The sequence below is a fragment of the Micromys minutus genome (genome assembly GCF_963924665.1).
Source record: "Micromys minutus genome assembly, chromosome: 13".
In the NCBI taxonomy this organism is placed as follows: domain Eukaryota; kingdom Metazoa; phylum Chordata; class Mammalia; order Rodentia; family Muridae; genus Micromys; species Micromys minutus.
Window position 1 is genome coordinate 40,935,755 of NC_137982.1, and position 20,817 is coordinate 40,956,571.

At 36.5% G+C, this 20,817-nt stretch overlaps 1 protein-coding gene across 2 annotated transcripts in view; it reads left to right on the forward strand.

Moving 5' to 3' along the window:
- XIRP2 (xin actin binding repeat containing 2) overlaps nucleotides 1–20,817 on the forward strand; it is an 81,795-nt gene that overhangs the window by 12,173 nt on the left and 48,805 nt on the right. For both annotated transcript variants that reach the window (XM_080927731.1, XM_080927732.1), the window contains exon 2: nucleotides 17,183–17,331. In XM_080927731.1, the coding sequence (XP_080783857.1) occupies nucleotides 17,275–17,331 (57 nt within the window). In that variant the 5' untranslated portion in view covers nucleotides 17,183–17,274. The remainder of the gene's footprint in view (nucleotides 1–17,182; nucleotides 17,332–20,817) is intronic.

A 20,817-nucleotide genomic window follows, 5' to 3' on the forward strand; every position in this document is an offset into this window, starting at 1 on the left:
TTATTGATATGAAACCATGCTAGAGATGATTAACCTACAGATCAGTAATTTATGAGATAGGTGGTATTGTGTTAGCAAACAGTTAAAAGACACAATTATTAGTAAGTATCTTAAATATTAAAAATAGCTTTGGAAAAGATAACAAAGCAGAGGCTTAGCTTTACAGAATAAGTTCCCCATTTGGGGCAATGCCCTAATACGGTGGGAAGCAAACCAAGTTGAAGAGATCCCCTCAAGGATTTTGAAGGAAAAAAAAAAATCAATACGTACTAGTTAAAATATACAAACTAGTGTTCATATGAAGACTTTACATGGAGATGTATGAAATCCAATATATGATAATTTTTACTGCTTTTTGTACTTCATTCTCCACTTCTCAGCCTTTATTCTTTTGTCTTATACTATACATGAGTTTAAATACCATGAATCCAGAAACCCTTTACTGAGTGTGTTAATTAAATAAGGTGTTCATAAGTGGACCTGTCTGAATAGGCATGGCAGAAAGTAGGATTAAAATCCATCTAAACAGTAACATTGATATATTTTTCCTGTAAAACCAGGAGTCTCCCATGTTATTGCCTACTTTGAGGATTAGGCATGGAAGCAGAGAAGGAAGACAACCCAAATGCCATAGTTTTAATACTAAATTAAGGGCAAGTGTGATTTAGTAACTTTGTCTTCCACGTTTACCCTAAGCAGGGGAGACTATCGACCCATTTCCACTCATTAGGCTGTGGTTAATACCACTGTAGCATTAAGACTCTGACATCATAGATTTCTGTTGAAATTACAACCTGCAGCTGAATGCAAAGGGAATGTAGGTCATGTTAAGCGTATCAGGGTAGATTTCTTCATCACCTGATTAATTAGAAGTTGATTCATTGGAGTGATGTAACGTTATCAGCAATTTGATACATGCTGACAAGGAAATAGTAATTTTTTTAATTGTCCCAGTGTATATCACTTGCACTCTAGAGCAAACCTGATGCCAGAGGTAGTTGACAAATACACAGTGAACTCAGTGGTGTGGTTATGAACATTTAGGAGGTTGTGTATTTTGCTTTTGTTTGTTTTGGTTTCAGTTTTGGTATTTGTTTGGTTTTGCTTCATTTGCTGTGGTGTTATTGTCTCTCTCTCTCTCTCTCTCTCTGTCTCTCTCTCTCTCTCTCTCTCTCTCTCTCTCTGTGTGTGTGTGTGTGTGTGTGTGTGTGTGTGTCTTTTAGAACTTTTATTTTTATTTGGTTTGTCATTTTTGTAATTTGTAGTTTTTTGGGGATTTATAGTTTTTATTTTGTTCTTCTTTGGCTTTGCTTTTAATTCTTTTTTCGTTTTTAAGAGAAATAGAGAGAAAATTATAAAATTGGGTGGATAGGAAACTGAGTAAGATCTAGGAAGAGTTGGCAAAGGGGTAAATGCTATCAAAATATATTGCATAAAAATTTTATTTAAAAATAATATAAATTATTTTGTTAATTTATAAACAGGTTTGTTTTAAGTTAAAATATCTAAGATTTATTTTACACATATTACCACTTTCCCCACATCCAAGAATAATCACAGTGCAATCTTGACAATGCACACACTGGTACAGGATGCCAATTACCTCTTATTTTTCTATAACAATCTACAGCTTTTAAGAAAAGTAATATCCCACAGGGGATTCTGTATAGTTCTGCATTCCATTCGTAGTTCTGTCATTCTATCCAAGAGGAGCTAATACAATAGCCATACTGGGTTGGATATGCTCAATGCTTTGTGTAGAGTTCTCCTGAGCACATTAGTGCTTTCAAAGACTGAGATGGCTTCCAGAATAACAGAGGCTTTAAAAGCAATACTGCATGTTTAAGTGTGTGTGTTTGTGTGTGTGTGTGTTTGTGCTAATTTTCTCCTGATTGCCCAGCTTTTCCAAATTGTGTACAACAAAGAAATCACAGGAATCAGCACTCCTTTCCTGCTTTAACTAAGTCTATCAGTCATTAAGTTCAAAGGGAAAAAATATCAAAGTACAGTGAAGTTTGTGAACTTGAGAGAGAAAAATTTTTAGATTAAAACCTCTAATCATTTAAAAGTTTATTTTTCAAATTAAGAGACTGGATTTCTCTAAGACAAAAATTGATTGGAGTACATTTTACTTTTCAAAGGAAATGTGTTATTCCTTGAGGAAAATGTTACCATACAAATATCACAATAAGCTAATGAGACACATAGTTTTGGGACTTAGAACCTCCTTCATATGCTTCACCAGAATAAATTTCATATTCTCTTCTTAACTGAGAGGTGAAAGTTAAGTAAAAATAAAGAATTGGGAAATATCTGAAAAGGGATGAGATTCCTACTGGTCTTATATGCTCTTATCACAGACATTGCTCAAGGTACTAGAAAGTAAATAACTAGACTGCTAATTTCTGCCTATATTCTGACAGCTTTAAGCATGGGCTTTACAGGAAGATGTTTATGCAAACTCCACATTAGCTCAGTCTCATCTTTATTACATAACAACTTCTCATCTCTGAATGCTTCTTTTTTTGATTCATTAGATCAACTTGATTTAGCTGAGAGCAGATTTGAAATATATAGCTGAGTTCTGTCACAAAGCTTTCTGAGACTTAGGTTAGATCACAGAGGTTCTGAGCTGGTGGATGTATCAATCCCTTGACAGAGTCTTCGAATTATCAGAAGGAATGAAAACTTGGAAGTAGAGTCTAGTAGCAGAAATAGGTCCATGGAAATGTGAGTGAGACCTGTCTTTCCATGAGCCCTTCTTTTATGTCATTTTTCCATTTCCTGATGCTGATATGAAACTTCTCAGTTTCACCCAGATTTCCTCATTAGGGTGGACAGAGGCTTTGAAACTACATGCAGAATAAACAGTGCCTTTTTATAAGCTCTTCTTTAATTTGGCCACAAGATCAAACTTAATCATGACAAATGCCGATAGTGGTCTGGACACCAAAACAAAACAGCTCAGTACAAACGGTGTATAAGTTTTTCCAAGCCTGTAAGAGATGCTCATTTGTTCTAGGAAAAGCACATTTTATGTTAATATGGAGAGGTCATTCCACCTACCAATGACATATGTTTGCGAAAAATGTTATTTTCTCTGTATTCTAGAGATCCTAAACACACTAGTACAGGGAAATACTTTAATCTATTCAAAAGGCGTAATATTTTCTTTTCATCATAATCAGATTTTCCCACAATCCCTTTATGGTTGAGGTGAACATATGTCTTCCTCTTTCTAAAGATTCAATTGCTAGCCATAAGAAATATTAAAAAGACAAACACCTTCTCAGAAGTTACACAAAGGAGCATAATTTGAAGAGATAAGACTCTGAAAATTTTAGGAGAATTTCAATGAAGTAGCAGTTTGTATACTATGTAAGAAACAAAGTAGGGAAGAAGTTTCATCTACAAGGAAGAAACTCAGTAATAAATGAAAATGTTGAGTGATATGAATTCTGAGATTTGTCTAGAACATAGACCATAGGAAAACAATATAGAAATTAATTTAAATCATAGTATTTTTTCATAGAAATAATGTTTATAGCCAAACTAATTACATACAGCAACATCTCTTTACTTAGGAGATACTTTCTTTATAATGTAACATTTTAAGCACATGATTACTTAGCAGATATCAAAGCAAACAATATATGGTGAATCATCTATAAACAATGGCATGCACTTCTCTTAAGTGGGTAGCTACAGGTCAAATAGAATTAAAGTGGAGTGTACATAGTGACATCTTGTCTAATTTAGGACAAAGGTGAAATTCACCTGCTTATGGGACTGTGGAAATTGAAGCACGTGAGCAATACTTTTGTACTATTATAGTGATTTTTATGATTCTTAAAATGTATAGAGCAGGAGAGAACAAGAAAAATCATTTGGAGGAAGCATGACCCATCCTTCAAATGTGACATCCTTGTCTTCTCTTTGAATCTTTTTTCATATGACTTTTGCAGTTTTTGTTTGTACCAACTTGGTTTCTTACCTAGTGACAGTCAAACAATTTTTTAATGTCATATTCATTTACCAAATAATTTACTCATATTTTCTACAGTATAGTCATATGTGTAGAATTTTTCCTTGCTGTAATCCTAACTTTATGCTACCCAATATTTTATACCTGCATCCTCTTTGGTTTGAGAATCATGATAGATTGAAACATTGGATACGTTCCTTAAGAAATGAAATGAAAACAGCAACTATAAATAAGAAAGAACCAAGTCCTGTGTTTGCTACATACCAATGTTGGTGTTTTCTTATTTACCACCATAGACCTATGTATCTTTGACACCACACCTTTTATAAATTTATGAATTTATATATCTTTATGTAGGGTATACACTTATATGTATAATAACACTTGGATGGTCAGAAGACAAAAAAAAGCATTTAGTTTACTGTATGAAAGACACTACATTGACGATTTTCATTTTATAAGATTGCATATAGTCTCCACGGGAAATTGTTAGGTCTCATTATACAGGTAAGGAACAAAAGTTTAAAAAAAACATTAAACAATTGATTTAAGGTCAAACTAGAAATCACAAATTATGGGTGGAAAGAAGAAGGCTACAGCCTAGTAATCAATCTTTCCAAAGTAGGTCCATCCAAGACTGATGGATACAGACTTCTAAATTTTGTCTAGAGTGAACTACATGCTGATGCAAGATGGTAACACTGGGAATAAATGTGCTCTCTGTATATAATGGAAGGTAAAAAAATTCCATAATAATATCCTAGGTATCAGAATCAATCACTGACTTAACCTCCCAAACACTGAGATATAACATGTTCCATCATGCCTGACTTAGAAGTGTAGTTTAAGACCCGTTATCTGAGTTAAGTGGGGAAAAAATTGCGTTGCTACTAGACTATCTGTGACATTTTAATTCCTTCATCATATTGGACTGTATTCATTTAAATTTATTTTTATATGCATGTCAGTGTAGTTTGAGGTGTTGTCAAAGGTTTACAGTATATGCCACCAATTTCCTCAAAATAACTTATATAATGGTTACTGTATGTGGAATATCTTCAGAGAAGCTGGCTTCTTTAGCAGGATGGCCATCTGAGCTTTTTTTCCCTCTTAACTCGGGAGCCAGCAATAAAATGGCACAAATTGTTTTATTTCTAGTTTTAGAAATAAGGTCAGATTAACACTTCTTACAATACTATATTTCTAGAGGATGTTTTCAGTATCTGTCTTTCCTTCTCTTTCCAAGAAAAGCATGACTAAATACAATGATTACTACTTTGTCCCCATAGTGCTGACTGGCCAATAATTGATGGCCCTGTAAGGCCAGAGTATCAAATTCTCTCAGTGGTAGGAGTAGGCAGATTCAAGTCAAAGGCAAAGAAAAGCATCATTCTACCCTTCATCCATGGAGCAGAAGAAATCACTAGGAAATGAAAGCCATGACTCCTGCTCTTCATTTTCTCCACCTTACAATAAAACCCATCTGTTTCCTGCTTGCCTGGTTCCAAACATAACCTTTCATTAGTGTAATCTTTCTAATAACCAAAGCAATGCAACTGAACAACCTCCTGAGCTCTACACTTCTAGACTCGAGCTTGTGAGAAAGAAAAAGGAAGCCACTCATTACTTCAGAGACTCAGTGCACTGCTTTCCCTCTGGTCTACCTCAGATTAAACTAAAATCAATATCTACAAAGGATAAATATGCAGATATACGTGAAGCAGGGAGAATTCATATCCTTGAATAAAAATCTACTTGGAAAGGTAAATATAACATTTCAGAGCAAATACCATTACAGAGAATCATATGCAGAAGTGTAAGGAGGTTTCAGTCACTTTGTATTTGTTTCTATTGTATACACATGTGTATGTGTGTGTAGAGTGTATTACTGCAAGCTTGTATGTGGGCGCATGTATGTTTGATGGTCGCCATGTATGAGCTTTCCAGATGTCATCATCAGCTGACAGTTTGTTGCTTGGTTTGAGAAATATCTCTCTAGGAACCCAGAGTTCATTAAAATGCTTATCTGGTTAGTCATCAGGAGGGGTTCACCTGTCTGCCCTTTCATTGTTTGGATTATAGTTGGGAATACACAGGATTTTAAGAATAATTTAGCTTTCACCTGTGTGCAATGTGCTTTGAACAAAGCCACCTACATAACACACACACACACACACACACACACACACACACACACACACACTTTTGGTCAAACTCACACCAGCACAGCCCTATTCTTCCTCCCAGAATTCCAGCAGTGTTATGGAAACACAAACACACTCAGTCCATTAGCAATACTGTGTGTCTATACAGGACCACCCCCTGGAACATGGGCAACCTACAAGTGGCCACATCCTGAAAGAAACCAGCACTCCTCTAAGCAGCCAGGAACTACACATACCTCCTCAGCTGTGGGCAGGGCTTCCTGAGGCCTTCCTTCATTCATGCCAGAATTTTGACTGATTGGGTTTTGCACAGGTCTTGTGCATATAGTCATGGTCACTGTGACTTCTTGTGAGCAAAGGCCTTGGAAATTGTGGAAATCGTTTTTTCCAAGCATTCCTCCAAATGCTTGGCTCATACATGCATGTGTTTGAGTAAGAAAAAAAATGTGGGTCTTCATTCTTACACCAAAAGGTACTTTATCATTGAAATGTTTCCCCCAGCACTTGATTTTAATCTTTTGTGCATTGTGACATCAGAAAGACAGAAATAAAATCCTTATGAAATATGGGAATCAGTGTATAATGCAAAGAAAATTATAAGCATATAGCAGTCACTCATTAACGGACAGCTTATCGTGGTATGAGAAGTTTCATTGTTTAAGTCAAGAAAAATATAACATCGAAACTTATGCTAAGAATTATAAACCATCCACAAGCATGTAATGGCTCAACTTATTTGACCTTTGAATTGAAATTTAAATCATTGTGTCCATTTATTGATTTTTTTAAACAGGCCAATTCTCTAAGCTAAGCAATTAATTTAAAATGTTTAATAGGAGTGTAATTAAATTCTCAAATATGCCCAAATTTGCAGTATTTTCATTCTAATTATTATCACATTTCTTCTTAAATTCTGTTCATTCACAATTGCTTTCCAACTGGAAGTCATGAAAAAATCTATACAGCAATTTATTGCTACAGGCATACAGGACACATTGAATTGACATTTAACCCAGTTCTCTCTCCCTCCCCCCCTCTTTCTCTCTGTCTCTCTCTCCCTTTTACTTTCTCTCTGTCTCTCTCTGTGTCTCAGTGTCTCTCTGTCTCTCTCTCTTTCTCTGTGTGTGTGTGTGTGCTCTTACTAGACAGATATCTATATGTGTACAATGAACAATTATGTTACTTTCTGTCATAATTAATATTTATATTGCTAGATAATCACCTTAACAAGAAAGTCAACTTGAAGAGGAAAGGGCTTGTTTTATCTTACAGTGTGTAGTCCATCATCCAGAGAAATCAGGACAAGAACCTGTAGGCAAGAAAGAATGCAGAGCCCATAGAGAAATACTGCTTACAAGGTTGCTGCCAAAACCTGCTTTCTCTATACTCCAGTATCACCTGTCTGTGCCTAACACCACCCGCAGTGGGCTCGGGCCTTATATATTAAGAAAATGCAGCAAGGGATTGCCCACAAGCCAAGCTCATGGGGGGGGGGGTATTCTCTATAGAAGGTCCCTATTCCTAAATAATGCTAGGCTATGTCATGTCTACATAGTTTCCTGAAAGGGAATGAGAACAGTGAATATGGAAATGTTGGAAGTAGTGGGTGTTTAACTGTGAGGAGTGAAGGGAGGAGAAACACAGGTGGCAATGAAATGTTTCGGAGAAGAATTTTAAAAGAAACCACACCATTTCCTGTTGTTTTGTCACAAACACTAGGAAAATTTTATCTTGTAGTCTTAGGAGTCCTGCATCCCACAGAGACTCACTGCAGAAGTCAAGGTGCCTTCTAGGTGAAGCTCCTACGAGAAGCTTTACAGGAGCTTTTTTACCCTGCTTTTTCTGACTTCTGGAAGCCAGATCTGGCCTGTTTTACTTTTGCCTCCAACAGTGCAAAACCAAACTCTCGATAGATAGATAGATAGATAGATAGATAGATAGATAGATAGATAGATAGATAGATAGATAGATAGATAGATAGATATAGATAGATAAATAGAATCACTTCTCCTCCTCCTTTTGCTTCCCACTCTTCTCCCTCCCTCCAAAATCCCTCTCCTTCTTTTTCTTCCTACCCTGCTCTCTTCCTCTGCCCTCCTTTCTATTATCTGTCTGTCTATTTATCTCTCTCCACTCTCTTTTCTTGCTTCCCTTCTGTCCTTACTCTGTTAATATCTTGTATCTCTCTTTCACATATGAAGTTCTTAGGGACTGCAATTTAACCATAGGAAAAAATCTAGGAAATCACCCCATATCAAGATCATTTTCTCCATCGCATCAGCAAAAACTCTTCTGTTTTCCTGTAAGTTAATAAATTACAGGTTCTAAAGGCTGGGATATAAACAACTTAGGTGAGCTACTAATTTGTGCAATTTAGTTTGCATCTTATTTTCTTCGTCTCCTGGGCTATTTCATTTGTAAGTTGTTGTCTGATATCTGGTAAAAAAAATAATATTAAGTCTAATTAGAGAAGACGTAAGAAAGAGAGCAGAGCTGGTCCTCTACACCGAAGAGACACAGCCTCGTGGACAAATAAATTTCAGTCCAGATGGATGCAGGGGTGGAATCGGGGAAAGTTACAAGTACCCATTCAACACCGGGATGTCTTTGATGTCAGTAAAATAATGGGTGAGGGATTTAAGAGGCAGTCTGCTCCTATGTGGGATGGATAGATGCCAGGGGATCATTTTTATGCTGTTGTGGCTTCCACTGGCTCTCATTTCATTCCCTTGCCCTCCCTCGTTGAGAGAAGAATTTTGATTTATGCCAAGATTGGGTTGGACACTTGCTCCTTCATTTTATTATCTATTTCTTGATAATACGCACGTAAGAATATAAAAGACTCAAATTGGTTACATATTTGGCATAACAGGTGCACTTTAAATGCTTGGAGAGATGAATTTTCTTATTAGCTGAAATATATGCAAATATTAAGATTATATAAAATGTATTCCTGCTAATGGATCTGAGCCTATGCTATGTCTAATGGTATCTTTTTTTGCATACAAATCCAAACTTGGTTATAGGTCATAAATTTAGATTTAATAGAATTTATCTCATTGCTTTCCCAACTCAATTCTAAATCAATTTTTCAAGTACTAAACAGTTGATTTTTTATAACACATCCAGAATAAATAGCAAGGCGGCTGCTGTGTCAGGGTTAAAAAAAAAAAAAAAATCTTGCCTTCTTGAAAGTGGTGAGCCAAGGAGAAGGGGATGGCCTGTGGGGTCCATGGAGGAGAGACTTGGAAGGGGGAAACATTTGAAATGTAAAAAAAGATTAATAAATTTTAAAAAAGAAAGTGAAATTTAAGATTACTTTGTCCTCACAGAGATTAACAGGACACACCATTACATTTTTGAACTAAATTGAAGTGTTTAGTGTTGACGTTGTAGACATTTCAGAAAAAAATTGTTCAAGTTTGCCTTCCATAAAGTTTAACTTGCTACTGAAGCTTGGGGACTCTTTTGAGTCATAATCACCATCTAAGAATGTGTTAAATGTTTATTATATCTGACAATGAACCAGATCACAGTAGAAGTTCAGCGTATCAGTCCCTGTTCTGTGGAAGAACCAAACTGACATAATGAATCTTTAATGTATTAAAAGGGAATTTATCAAACTGATTTACAGGCTATGATCTGGCAAGTTCAACACTGTCTGTCCCCTTCAGGAAAAGTCAAGAATCTAACATTGTTCAGTCCATGAGGCTGGAGGTCTCAGTTGATCTTCAGTATTTGTAGGAATCCCAATGAATTCTAATTCCAGAGAACAGATAAACATGCCATTGAGACTGAAAACATTCGAGCAAAACAACAAAATCTCCCTTCTGTGTCCTTTTATCTGGGCTGCCATCAGAAGGTGTAACCCAGACTTGAGTGGGTCTTCCTACCTCAAATGATCCAATCAAGAAAAAAAATCCTCAACATTTCCCAAGCTGCTTGGGTTTTAGTTGATGCCAGATATGATGAAACTGATGGTTGATATTAGCTATCAAAGACATGTCCTCAACATTTCCTTCAAGTGCTAACAAAGGAAATTACTCCTTGCCTGGTCTCGGCACACGTGCTTCCTGACAGATGACTGACAAGTGTGACTCAGCCAGGAAACTAGACACAGAGCACCCAGTCACTCCTCCAGTTGAGCAGCTTCCCAGCCATGTGACAAGGAGGGGTTTAACATCTTTCTGTATCTCTATTTCCTTGCCCTGAAAAAAACAAAAGTAAAATTAATCCACCTCTCACAACATGGTCAAGAATATTAAATAAAATGTCCGACTTTACACTGACCTGTTATTTTTTTTTTCACTTGTGCATTCCCAGCTTTTTTTTCTCTCATACTTCAATGATGTTAACACGTTACAAGCTCATGGGTAATCTTTATTGAAATCAAATGCTCAAACACATCGATTATTCTTCATCACAAATTTTCCTTCCTCCTAAAAACTGTCTAAAATACTGGGTCTTGAATTTTTTTGTGTTTTCCACACCCAATTCCAGTTTTCTTTGGGCTATAAACTTTGTACAATTGTGTTGTTGTTGTTTGAGGTGGTTTTTGTTCTTTTGTTTGTTTAATATCAGGACATTGTATTGCAACCATTTTATAATAAACCTATAGTCTTGTAAAGATTTTCACCGCCTTAAAATATTTAACCCTTCAACCCAACCTGCACTTCATTTACAGTGAGATGAGGGGTGACGGTGTCCTAATGGTGTCCTCAAGTCACCACCCAACTTCTCCCACCCAATTGCTTGGCCTTGCTGCTGTCACAACCTTTCTGCAGCTCCTTTCACACATGACACAGCAGGTATCTCAGATGTTGTGCCTAACAAGGCCCTGTTGACATCACAGCTGGCTTATGTGGTTGCCTGCACATTCCAATGTACCTAGTAGATACACACTGCCATTTGGGACTATAACTGTCTTCTTCCCAGGAGATGATAGCTCTGGACCATAATGAAGACTCCCTGTGGTTTTTGTAGGTAACCTGAAGTAAGCCCTGTTAGTTACATTATTAAAATTATGTATTCTTAATTTACTCTTACAAAAATGATACGTGAACACTTTAGACCCCCTTTCCTGAATGTCTCTCTGTTTTCCTCATTGCTGAGGATGTCTTGTGTTTCTGCACAATGGTAAAGAACATAAAGCTCCACAGTAATTAGATAGGTACAGCATTTCATCAATAGAATGGTTTTCCATTTTATTCTGTATAAAGTCTTTCCATGAAGACTTTGCCTACAGAGAATATAGCTTAGAAAGCTTTTCTTTCTGGTATTTAATATATTTTGGGCATCCTTTCTTTCTAAACAGTTTTAGATTTATTGCTATTTTTATGATTTTACTTTTATCTTTTTTAATATTAAGTTTGTTATTAATTCAATAACTACCACACTGGCTTTTACATGTACTTTCACATGGAAGTATCATTTAAAGAGCTTTACCTTGGTTTTGTCTGTTTTTAAAAAGTGGTTAATGTAGGTGATTTTATTCTTTCCCTCATGATTTTCAGTTTAGATTCACATTGATTTCAGGGGGGACACACAATTTTCAGTAATTAATAGTTGGTTCTCTAGTTATCATGATGTTTAGTGTATAATATATATTATATATATATATAACATATATATATATATATATATATAAATTACTGAGAGACACTGGGGTGTCCAAATGTTGTTCCTTAGCCACAGAAACTCTTTCTGTTCCTGGACAATTATAAATTTCTGATTGCATCGTAAACTTGAAATTTTCGCATTTGTTACCAATAAGTTGGTGTGGTATTTAAGTAAGTTAACTTTTGTGCTGTGCTAATTATTTCCATTTACATTGAAACTGCCAAGCATGTATTTCCCCTGCTGTATCTTAGAGTGTGACGTGTGTAGCCCCGACTCCCTCTGTTACCTGCGCCTGGCATTTGCTTTCAGGCCATTGCTAACATGTCAGTAATTTTCAGTCTATAACCTGCCTCAATGTCTTCACACTGCTAAAGTCCCCGAGAAGTCCTCCTGTCTCTTGATGTCACCTTGATCTCTCATACCTGAGAGATATGGCTTGACTCATACCAGCCTCCCAGCCTAAACACTAGCCAGCAGGTCCTTGAAATCAAAAGTTCAAACATTTTTCATTTCACTCTATAGGGTTTTTGTTCTTTCAAGACATGCTTTTGTATTGGTGAATATTGGTATCAGTTTTTATTGTAACATTTAAATATAGTCTACACGTTTTCTTTTTTATTGTAATATTTCTAGTTTTATTGATCTTTTTTATCTTTTTATTAGATTCTCTGAATTTATATTTGAGATGTTATCCCTTTACACTCCCCCTCCAGGTGCATTCACAAAGGTGCACTTTCTTCTGGCTTGCCTTTTTACCCCATTGCCTTGTCATTCCCTTGCATTGGGACAACGTGCCTTCCCTGGAGCCTCTTCTCACAATCCATGTTGGATAAGAAAATAGGGAGATGATGTGAGTCACATGAATTTCAGTTATATGTTAATAAGCCTGTTTTAAAGTGTCTAATATCTAGTGATTTTATTTCAATCCATAGACTCTATTGTTTTATTATTGCTCTCATCCTTTCTGTAATACTTTATCCAGAGCTATGCTTTGCGAATTTCCCTGCCATATTTCAGAAGCAATAAGAAGTATTGCATTTAGAAAACATGCTGACAAGAAGCCTGGCTTTATAAAAGAGACACTGACAAAGCACTTGTCCCTGTGAACCCTGCCACACTGGGCATTTTATGTTTGGACATTTTACGGTTCTGGCAGCATTCTGGAGTAGCACATTGACCCTGAATTTATTTATCAGGCTGCTGGCCTTTAATTCACATTGCTACCGTATAAAGATCTTAGGACTGAATTTGCAACTTTTATCATTGTAAAAATAATTGTTGATGAGACATGCTTGTCGCTTTTTGTTTTTATGTAATGAACATAAAGTGTTTAATCCCAAACTGGAAATGTTCTGAACAGCTAAGTGACAACAGTTTATACTACGTATTGAAATGGCTCTTTTGGGATGTTTATTAGAGAGAGTGGCTTCCTACTGCCATGTACTCTGCCTTTGACCACAGACTCATGAAAGTAGAACACCAAGATTGAAATAATTTCATTGACTGTTCCTTACATTTAATGTCTGGCAACTGACACTCATTACTGTATGACCTCCGAAGAACCCAAGACTGGTAAATACACAGTCTTCTCTAACCAATTGTTCAGATGTGAATAACTGGTCAAGAATTCTCTGAGCATTAATATTGTACCAGTGTACATTAAAAACTGCCGTAAACATGAATTCTTCATAGAGACAGGTATAATGAATTTCTGTGGCCTAGGGAACAAAATGTCAATTGAGTTTGTTGTCTATTTCTAAAACTTGCAGAAGCAAAGTGTATGTGTAACCTCAAGTCCCATGATATGTTGTAGGGTAATAAAGCAAGAACTGATGTGATGACTTTAATTTTATGTATTATGAAATGCATTGTATTACAGAAGTGACCATTTATATCTTTTCCTAAGAAAAACAGCACTTAATGAAAGGCCTTCTTGTCAGTGTCTGATGCTTGTCTTCATGACAGATATCATTTTTTAATATTTCATTTTCCTTCGAAGTTTTTCTGTGTGTTATTTCTTTCTTATGTGGTTTATTATGTCCCATAAAGAATTAATGTTTTAATGAATTTGCAATGGCATTGATATAAGCAATAAAGGAAAAGGTGTGTTTAGAGTATAATGGACGATGACATTAGCTCTGGGAACAACAGGGGACCCGTTGTATTCCTTTGCATGAAGCTTTACTATTCTGTACAATGAGTTACCTGTAAGGCCAATGGACAAAAACATTCAACAATTGTGTGTGTGTGTGTGTGTGTGTGTGTGAGAGAGAGAGAGAGAGAGAGAGAGAGAGAGAGAGAGAGAGAGAGAGATGTTAGTACTTATGAGAATTCCTAACTGAACTTGTTTAAATATTTGGGGTTCCCTCTCCTTCACAGGACACTTAATCTTTTCAGCTTGTTTACGTGTCATGTTTACAGCACTTGTGATTTTTTTTTTTTGAGTTTTTCACAGGCACTATGTGATGTTAAACTTATTTATCTGTTCTTTCATTACCTTCTACTCTGATAAATATTCTAAATTTGTTTGTGCTCTTCTCCAGACCCAGACCCACTCGGGGTCCTTGTCACTAACGTTCCTCTCTTCCTCCCTATGCATCCCCAAGGAAACAGCCATCTTGTCCAGGCTGAAGGACTGTGTTAGATGTCATCAGCCCCATGTTAAGAGTCCCCAGTGCCTTGCAAGAGAATGAGGAAAGAGCGCCATTCTGGTGCCCCATGAGGAAACTGGAGGTGTTGAGTTAGGAGATTGACAAGCAATGTGGCTTCCTGTAAACTCTCTCTGGCTATTATACTCCATAACAAAGCTGGATATGCATTTGCTTATGAACGATAGGAAGATTGGAGAACACATCAGAAATGCAGCTCTTACTGCCAACAAGGCCACCCTGGGCAATGAGATCCAAGTCTCAGAGCACTCAGGCCACTGCTTGCTTTAATAACAACTTTAAACATTTTCCTAGGAGTTGAAATATGATAAGAATTGAATACTTCATATGTAAACACTATTCATAAAATGTTAGCAAAAATACACAAGTTAGGTTAGGCTAAGATTAACCACAAAGGGGTGAAATTTGTAACAATTATACAAAATATTATTTATATTTATTATGCAGAACATTTAGCAAGAACATTTAGAAGATATAGATAGATAGATAGATATACATACATATATATATATATATATATATATATATATATATATATATATATCACAATGAAGTGACCCAATGCTATTGAACATAACTGAATCTGTCTGTGCAAATATATTGTACATGCAGAAAAGTCAGGATATGTATACTTTAGCATGGTGATTTGTGGGAATCATTTTTCTCAGAAACACTGCACACTTGTATAATTCAAATGTCTGGATGGCAGTTAAATTTCAAAGATCTGATCTTCAAGAATACATCAGTGTGCTACAGTCAATCACAGTATTTATAGAATACAACTTCTTGATACTTTATAGCTTCTATCTTATAACATGGTAAATACAATACCTTTATTAAATATATAAAATACTTACTTGAATAAAAAGTCACAAACACCTAGACGAGGAGTTGAAATGTAAGTGGTTTTCACTACTTTTGAGCCACAGACACTGTTCTGATCAGCCATTGTGTAAATAAATCTTGAAGACACCCCAAAATTAAAAGTGAACAACCCGATAACATGTTTTAGTGTGGAGGCTGAGGGCTGATGATATAGAAAGAGGAATATGGGGTAGCATGTTATTGCTGGAGTGATTTAGACCTTGGTCCAAAGTGGTTATATTAAACCAACCTGCACAATAAAATACACCAAAGAAATATAAATTCTTTGTCTCAGAAGCTATAAGCTCTAAGAGGGACAAGCTTGGGAAGCATGCTTAAGTGGTGAATTCATACACATTCATACACACACACACACACACACACACACACACACACACATCTGTGCACATGCACATTTTTGTGTGCACATAAGCACACATTTTTCAAAAAATATTTATTTGTTTATTTGATGTATATGAGCATGGTATTGCTGACACACCAGAAGAGGGAATCCAATCCAATAACAAATGGTTGTGAGCCACCAAGTGGTTGCTGAAATTTAACTCATGACCTCTAGAAGAGCAGCCAGTGCTCTTACCCACAGAGCTATCTCTCCAGCCCTCCAGACACACATTTTCAAAAGAATAGTATACAGTCTGGCAAAGTGCTAGCAGGCAGGCACTAGACTAAAGAAAGCCTGGCTATGAAACCAGTTCCAGCATATTTGAGCTAACAGTGTCCAGTCACATAATTATTAGAGTCCTTATGTTCCTTTCACTGAATGGTAATATTAAGACACATGTCTTCAGGGGGTCTGCCAGAACCATGCAGCTGAGCAAGATTGCAGCTAACCATCAGACTGAGTAAGGGGATGCTGGTGAGGGCTCCGGGGTTGTGGGGGACAATGAAGGAGCCGAAGGGTGTTTTGGCCTCATGGGAAGAACAACATTGTTGATCTACCAAATCCTCCACAGCTCCCATGGAATAGATCCCCAATGCATTGAGAGGTCCTTTGGTTCCAGATGCATATGTAGTGGAGAATAGCTGTGCCTGGCATCAGAGACCTTTGTCTAGATTGCATTAATCACAAGGATGCTCCAGCTTCCGGCTACCATCATTCTGTAAACTTGCAATCAGCCCTTAACTCTGGTATCCAGTGTCCTACTCTGCTGTTTGGCAAATGATTTAATAGGGAAAAAAGCCAAATTTTGGTGAGGCTGTTTCTAGTAGTGCTGTTGTTTCTTATGTAATGTCTGCCTCTGAATAAAAGAAAAGCATCTATAATTCTGCAGTCTTTCGTTTTAGCCACACATACCTCCTTCAGGGTTGGTACAAAGAACAATTTTTTACTTGCTAATATTCCAACTGCATTCAAACTTTGCAGCTTAGGAATTTTGTGATCCTGGGGAAGTTTTGTGTTGGTATTTGATTTGTTGTTAATGCGGTTGTTGTTTCAATTACTATGTATTTCTCTTTTTACCCACGTAAATTTTAAGAAATATCATCTATCTACAAGGTTGTTAGAGAAAGCATTTAGATGTTGATGCAGTATTTAGTGTAATTGCAATATATAATGATTGAAGAATGCTAATTATTAGATTATGTATGTGTTATTGAATCATCATTTCTCATCATACTAACTTCAGAAGTAGAAAAGATGGGTAATACTGGTTTATGACGATATCATATCCTCTTATATGCACATTATTAGCTTTTCCCTGGAACAAGGGATTAAAGAAATTGTCAGAGCAACTTGAAAGCATTCTGATAGTTTGCAGTCCGGATTAGAAGACTGAAAATTCTAGGTGTCACTGTTCATAAGCTAATGGTATTTTCTTCTCACACTGACACCTATCTGAAAATCCTACATTTGTTTTCAGCGACCATCAACCTTACTAAGCCCGGAGACACCAGTGCTGCTGGGAGCGAGTGCCAGTTGGAACTCCTAGAGGCGCTGTCCCTGAAGGAGAGGATGGCAAGGTACCAGGCAGCCGTTTCACGGGGTGAAGCCCGCAGCTTCTCAGCTAACGTAAGCACCTCTGCAGAATTTTGCGTGATTGATACACATGTTGTTGGTCCATACATCTTCGGTACTTTTGATAAACAAGAATGTACTAGTTGAAAAACCAAATAGTTGAATAGTTGAAAAACAAAACCAAGTACTAGGCACTGGAATAATTTTACAGCAGACAAACAAACAACAAAACGGAAATCTAATTCAGAACTTCTGACTTGAAGCCTCGGGTTTGCTGTTCAATGGTGGCATGAACCGGAGCCGTTCTCCTGACCCTCCCAGAGCTTCAGGTTTCTGCTCTGAGGAATGGGAACAATTATCTACCATATAGGGTTCCTGGGGAAGAACCAAGGAGATAATTTATGTGGAAGGCAAGAGGCACTCTGCAAATGTGTTGATATTGTCATCATTACCAATTAACCTATAGCTATTCTCCTCAGGGAGGTTGAGAATTCAATTCAAATCTTAATAATGTGGGCTTATGTGCTGCCCTTCTTGGTCTTGTGTATCATTCATTTAAATTCTCTTGTAGTATAATTTCTTTTGCTTTTCTCGGTTTGCACAGAATCCATTAGGAGAAGCTTAATCAACATAGAAAATGAAAGAGATTATCAATGCCGGCACTTTACTAAACCAATTATGATTATGAGAAACTCTGAGATTCAGAAAGATCACCAATTTGAGAGACAGTCCATAATTAGTGATGTTCAAAAGAATTTGTAGGGTTCTGTAATCTGAGTCCTTCAATTTAATGAAATATAAGGACATTCTTTTATAATTATAAACCCAAATCGGCCATATGAGAGAGACAGACAGAAAGAAAGGGAGAGAGAGAGAGAGAGAGAGAGAGAGAGAGAGAGAGAGAGAGAGAGAGAGAGAGAGAGAGAGAGAGAGAGAGAGAGAATGAAAGAGAGACAGACAGAGACAAGGACAGAGAAGATCCCAAAGTTAGATCTAAAAATAGTTCCTCAACATTTACAAATTATTTAGAAGCAAGGTTGACTGTGCCAAACTCATTAACAGCCCTGCAATTGCAGATGACATTTAAGTTTTTACATAGTCATTAAAATACATTTTAGATACTGCATAGATTTGGAATGAGTGTGGAGAAGTGAGGTGATTAACTAGACCACGTCCCAAACTCATCAGCTCAACACTGCTTTCTGCTAGTGTTCTTACTGAGCGCCCCCTGCTGGGGATTTTAAAACGTGACTACAAGGTAGTTCTACATTATTAAGAAAACATGATGTACAAAATAGAAACAACAAAAAGATTGATGTGCAAGCTAAGAGACTGTTTATAAGACGAGAAGATGCCTCATTCAATACTTGCTACTTGGTAAACAATGGTTTTACTTAGAAAGACTTAGATCATTTCCCATAAGTGGATAATATGCCATAAAACAGATTAGTATCATGATATAATTTGTATTTATTTCTAAGATACTAAAAAAATAAGTAAATGTTTAAAATAGGCACACAGCCCATTTGTAAGACAAAATGTTTCTAGCAATCAACAATAGTCCTATAAAAGATATTAACTTTTTGTCATTATCAAACTCTGCTACATATATATTCTACCCACTTCCCCACTATCTAGCTGTTAAAATACCAACATTACCATGGTGTCTTCAGTGTGTGGTTACTCTCTGCTCGCTGTGGGCTTTGCATCTCCAAATCAGCAAAATATGAAATAATACAGAGGAAAAAAAAGTGCATTGACCTTTAAAAACTAACAAGAAGAAACTTTTTTTTTTTTGTAGTGGTAAACAAACTGTTTCTATTCTGGGAGACAACCGTATCAAGAAGTTAGTCAAATGAAGTATATTTCTATCATTTTGATGTTTTGATATGGTTTTTAAACAATATGCTCTGAACGAGAATTGTTTCTTACATTTCATATGAATCCAGTTGTCTTTACCATAGTGATCACAGACAAGGTGTAACAGCAAAGCCTGCCTTCAAGATCTCATGGAAAATGAAAGTAGTTGCAGTTGTGCCCTAATTTATAAATTGTAAAAAAATGAGCTTTGGGGTTTGATTAACTCCACATGGACTATGGTGTGTTGTATCTAGAGGCTAGTGAATGTCTAACTAAATCTTTATTCTTTGGTATAAAATATATAAACAAAATGGATATGGATAAATTAAGCAATTCTATTCAATAAACAACAGAAATTAAGACTGGTGTGAAAATGCCCAAAATATAGGTGGAAACTTTAGTAAAAATTATTTTTAAAATATTGCAAAATTATGAAATTAAATTCCCAGATTTGCGATTTCAATGCTCTTTTAAATATATTTAAAGTTCCTTCTTCATACTTCAAAATACTTCAAAATAGTATTTTGGCCCTCAAACTACTCATTTTGTCTTAGATATTATGATCATGGAAATACAGCAATGTAGAAAAGCATTGATGAGCTCACAAAAATTTCAATAAATATAGGAAAAAGGTAAAATAACAGTATTGTTTATCTGTGGTATCAAATGCTTAATATGGGGTACAGAGCTAAACAAAAAAATTCTCAACTGAGGAATACTGAATGGTCAAGAAGCACCTAGAGAAACGTCCAACATCCTTAGTCATCAGGGAAAATGGAAATCAAAACCACCCTGAGATTCAACCTCACACCAGTCAGAATGGCTAAGATCAAAACCTCAGGTAACAGTACATGCTGACAAGGATGCCAAGAAAGAGGAACACTCCTCCACTGTAGGTAGGATTGCCTGCTGGTGTAGCCACTCTGAAAGTCAGTCTGGTGGTTCCTCAGAAAATTGAACCTAGTACTATTTGAGGACCCAGATATACCACTCTTGGGCTTATACCCAAAAGATGCTCCAACATATAACAAGAACACATGCTCCACTATGTTCATAGCAGCCTTATTTATAATGGACAGAAGCTGGTAAGAACCCAGATGTCTTTCAACAGAGAAATAAATACAGGAAATGTGGTACATTTACACAGCTATTATAAACAATGACTTCCTAAAATTCTTAGGCAAATGAATGGAATGAGAAAATATCATCCTTACTGAGGTAAACCAGTCACAAAAGAACACACATGGTATGAACTCACTGATAAGTGAATATTAGCCCAAAAGCTCAGAATTTCTGTGATACAATTTACAGACCATATGAAGCTCAAGAAGAAAGAAGTCCAAAATGCTTCTGTTCTTCTTAGAAAGGGGAACAAAATATTTAAGGGAGGTAGAGGGTAAGCAGGACTTGGGAGGATCTAGGAGGGGGAGGTGGTAAAAAAGGGGTAGGATCAGGTATGGGAGTAGACAGGAATGATATTCAGAGGGTCAGGAATCTGAACAGAGGTATGTAACAATGGGGGATGGGGAACTGGGCTTAGCCATCATCAAGTCCCAGATGCCAGGAAAGCAAGAGGCTCCCAGGACCCAATAGGAATGAGATTAGCTGAAATGCCCACAAAGGAGAGGAAGAATTCATAGAAACCATATTCAGAGGTTAGGCAGGACTCCTAGTTGAGGC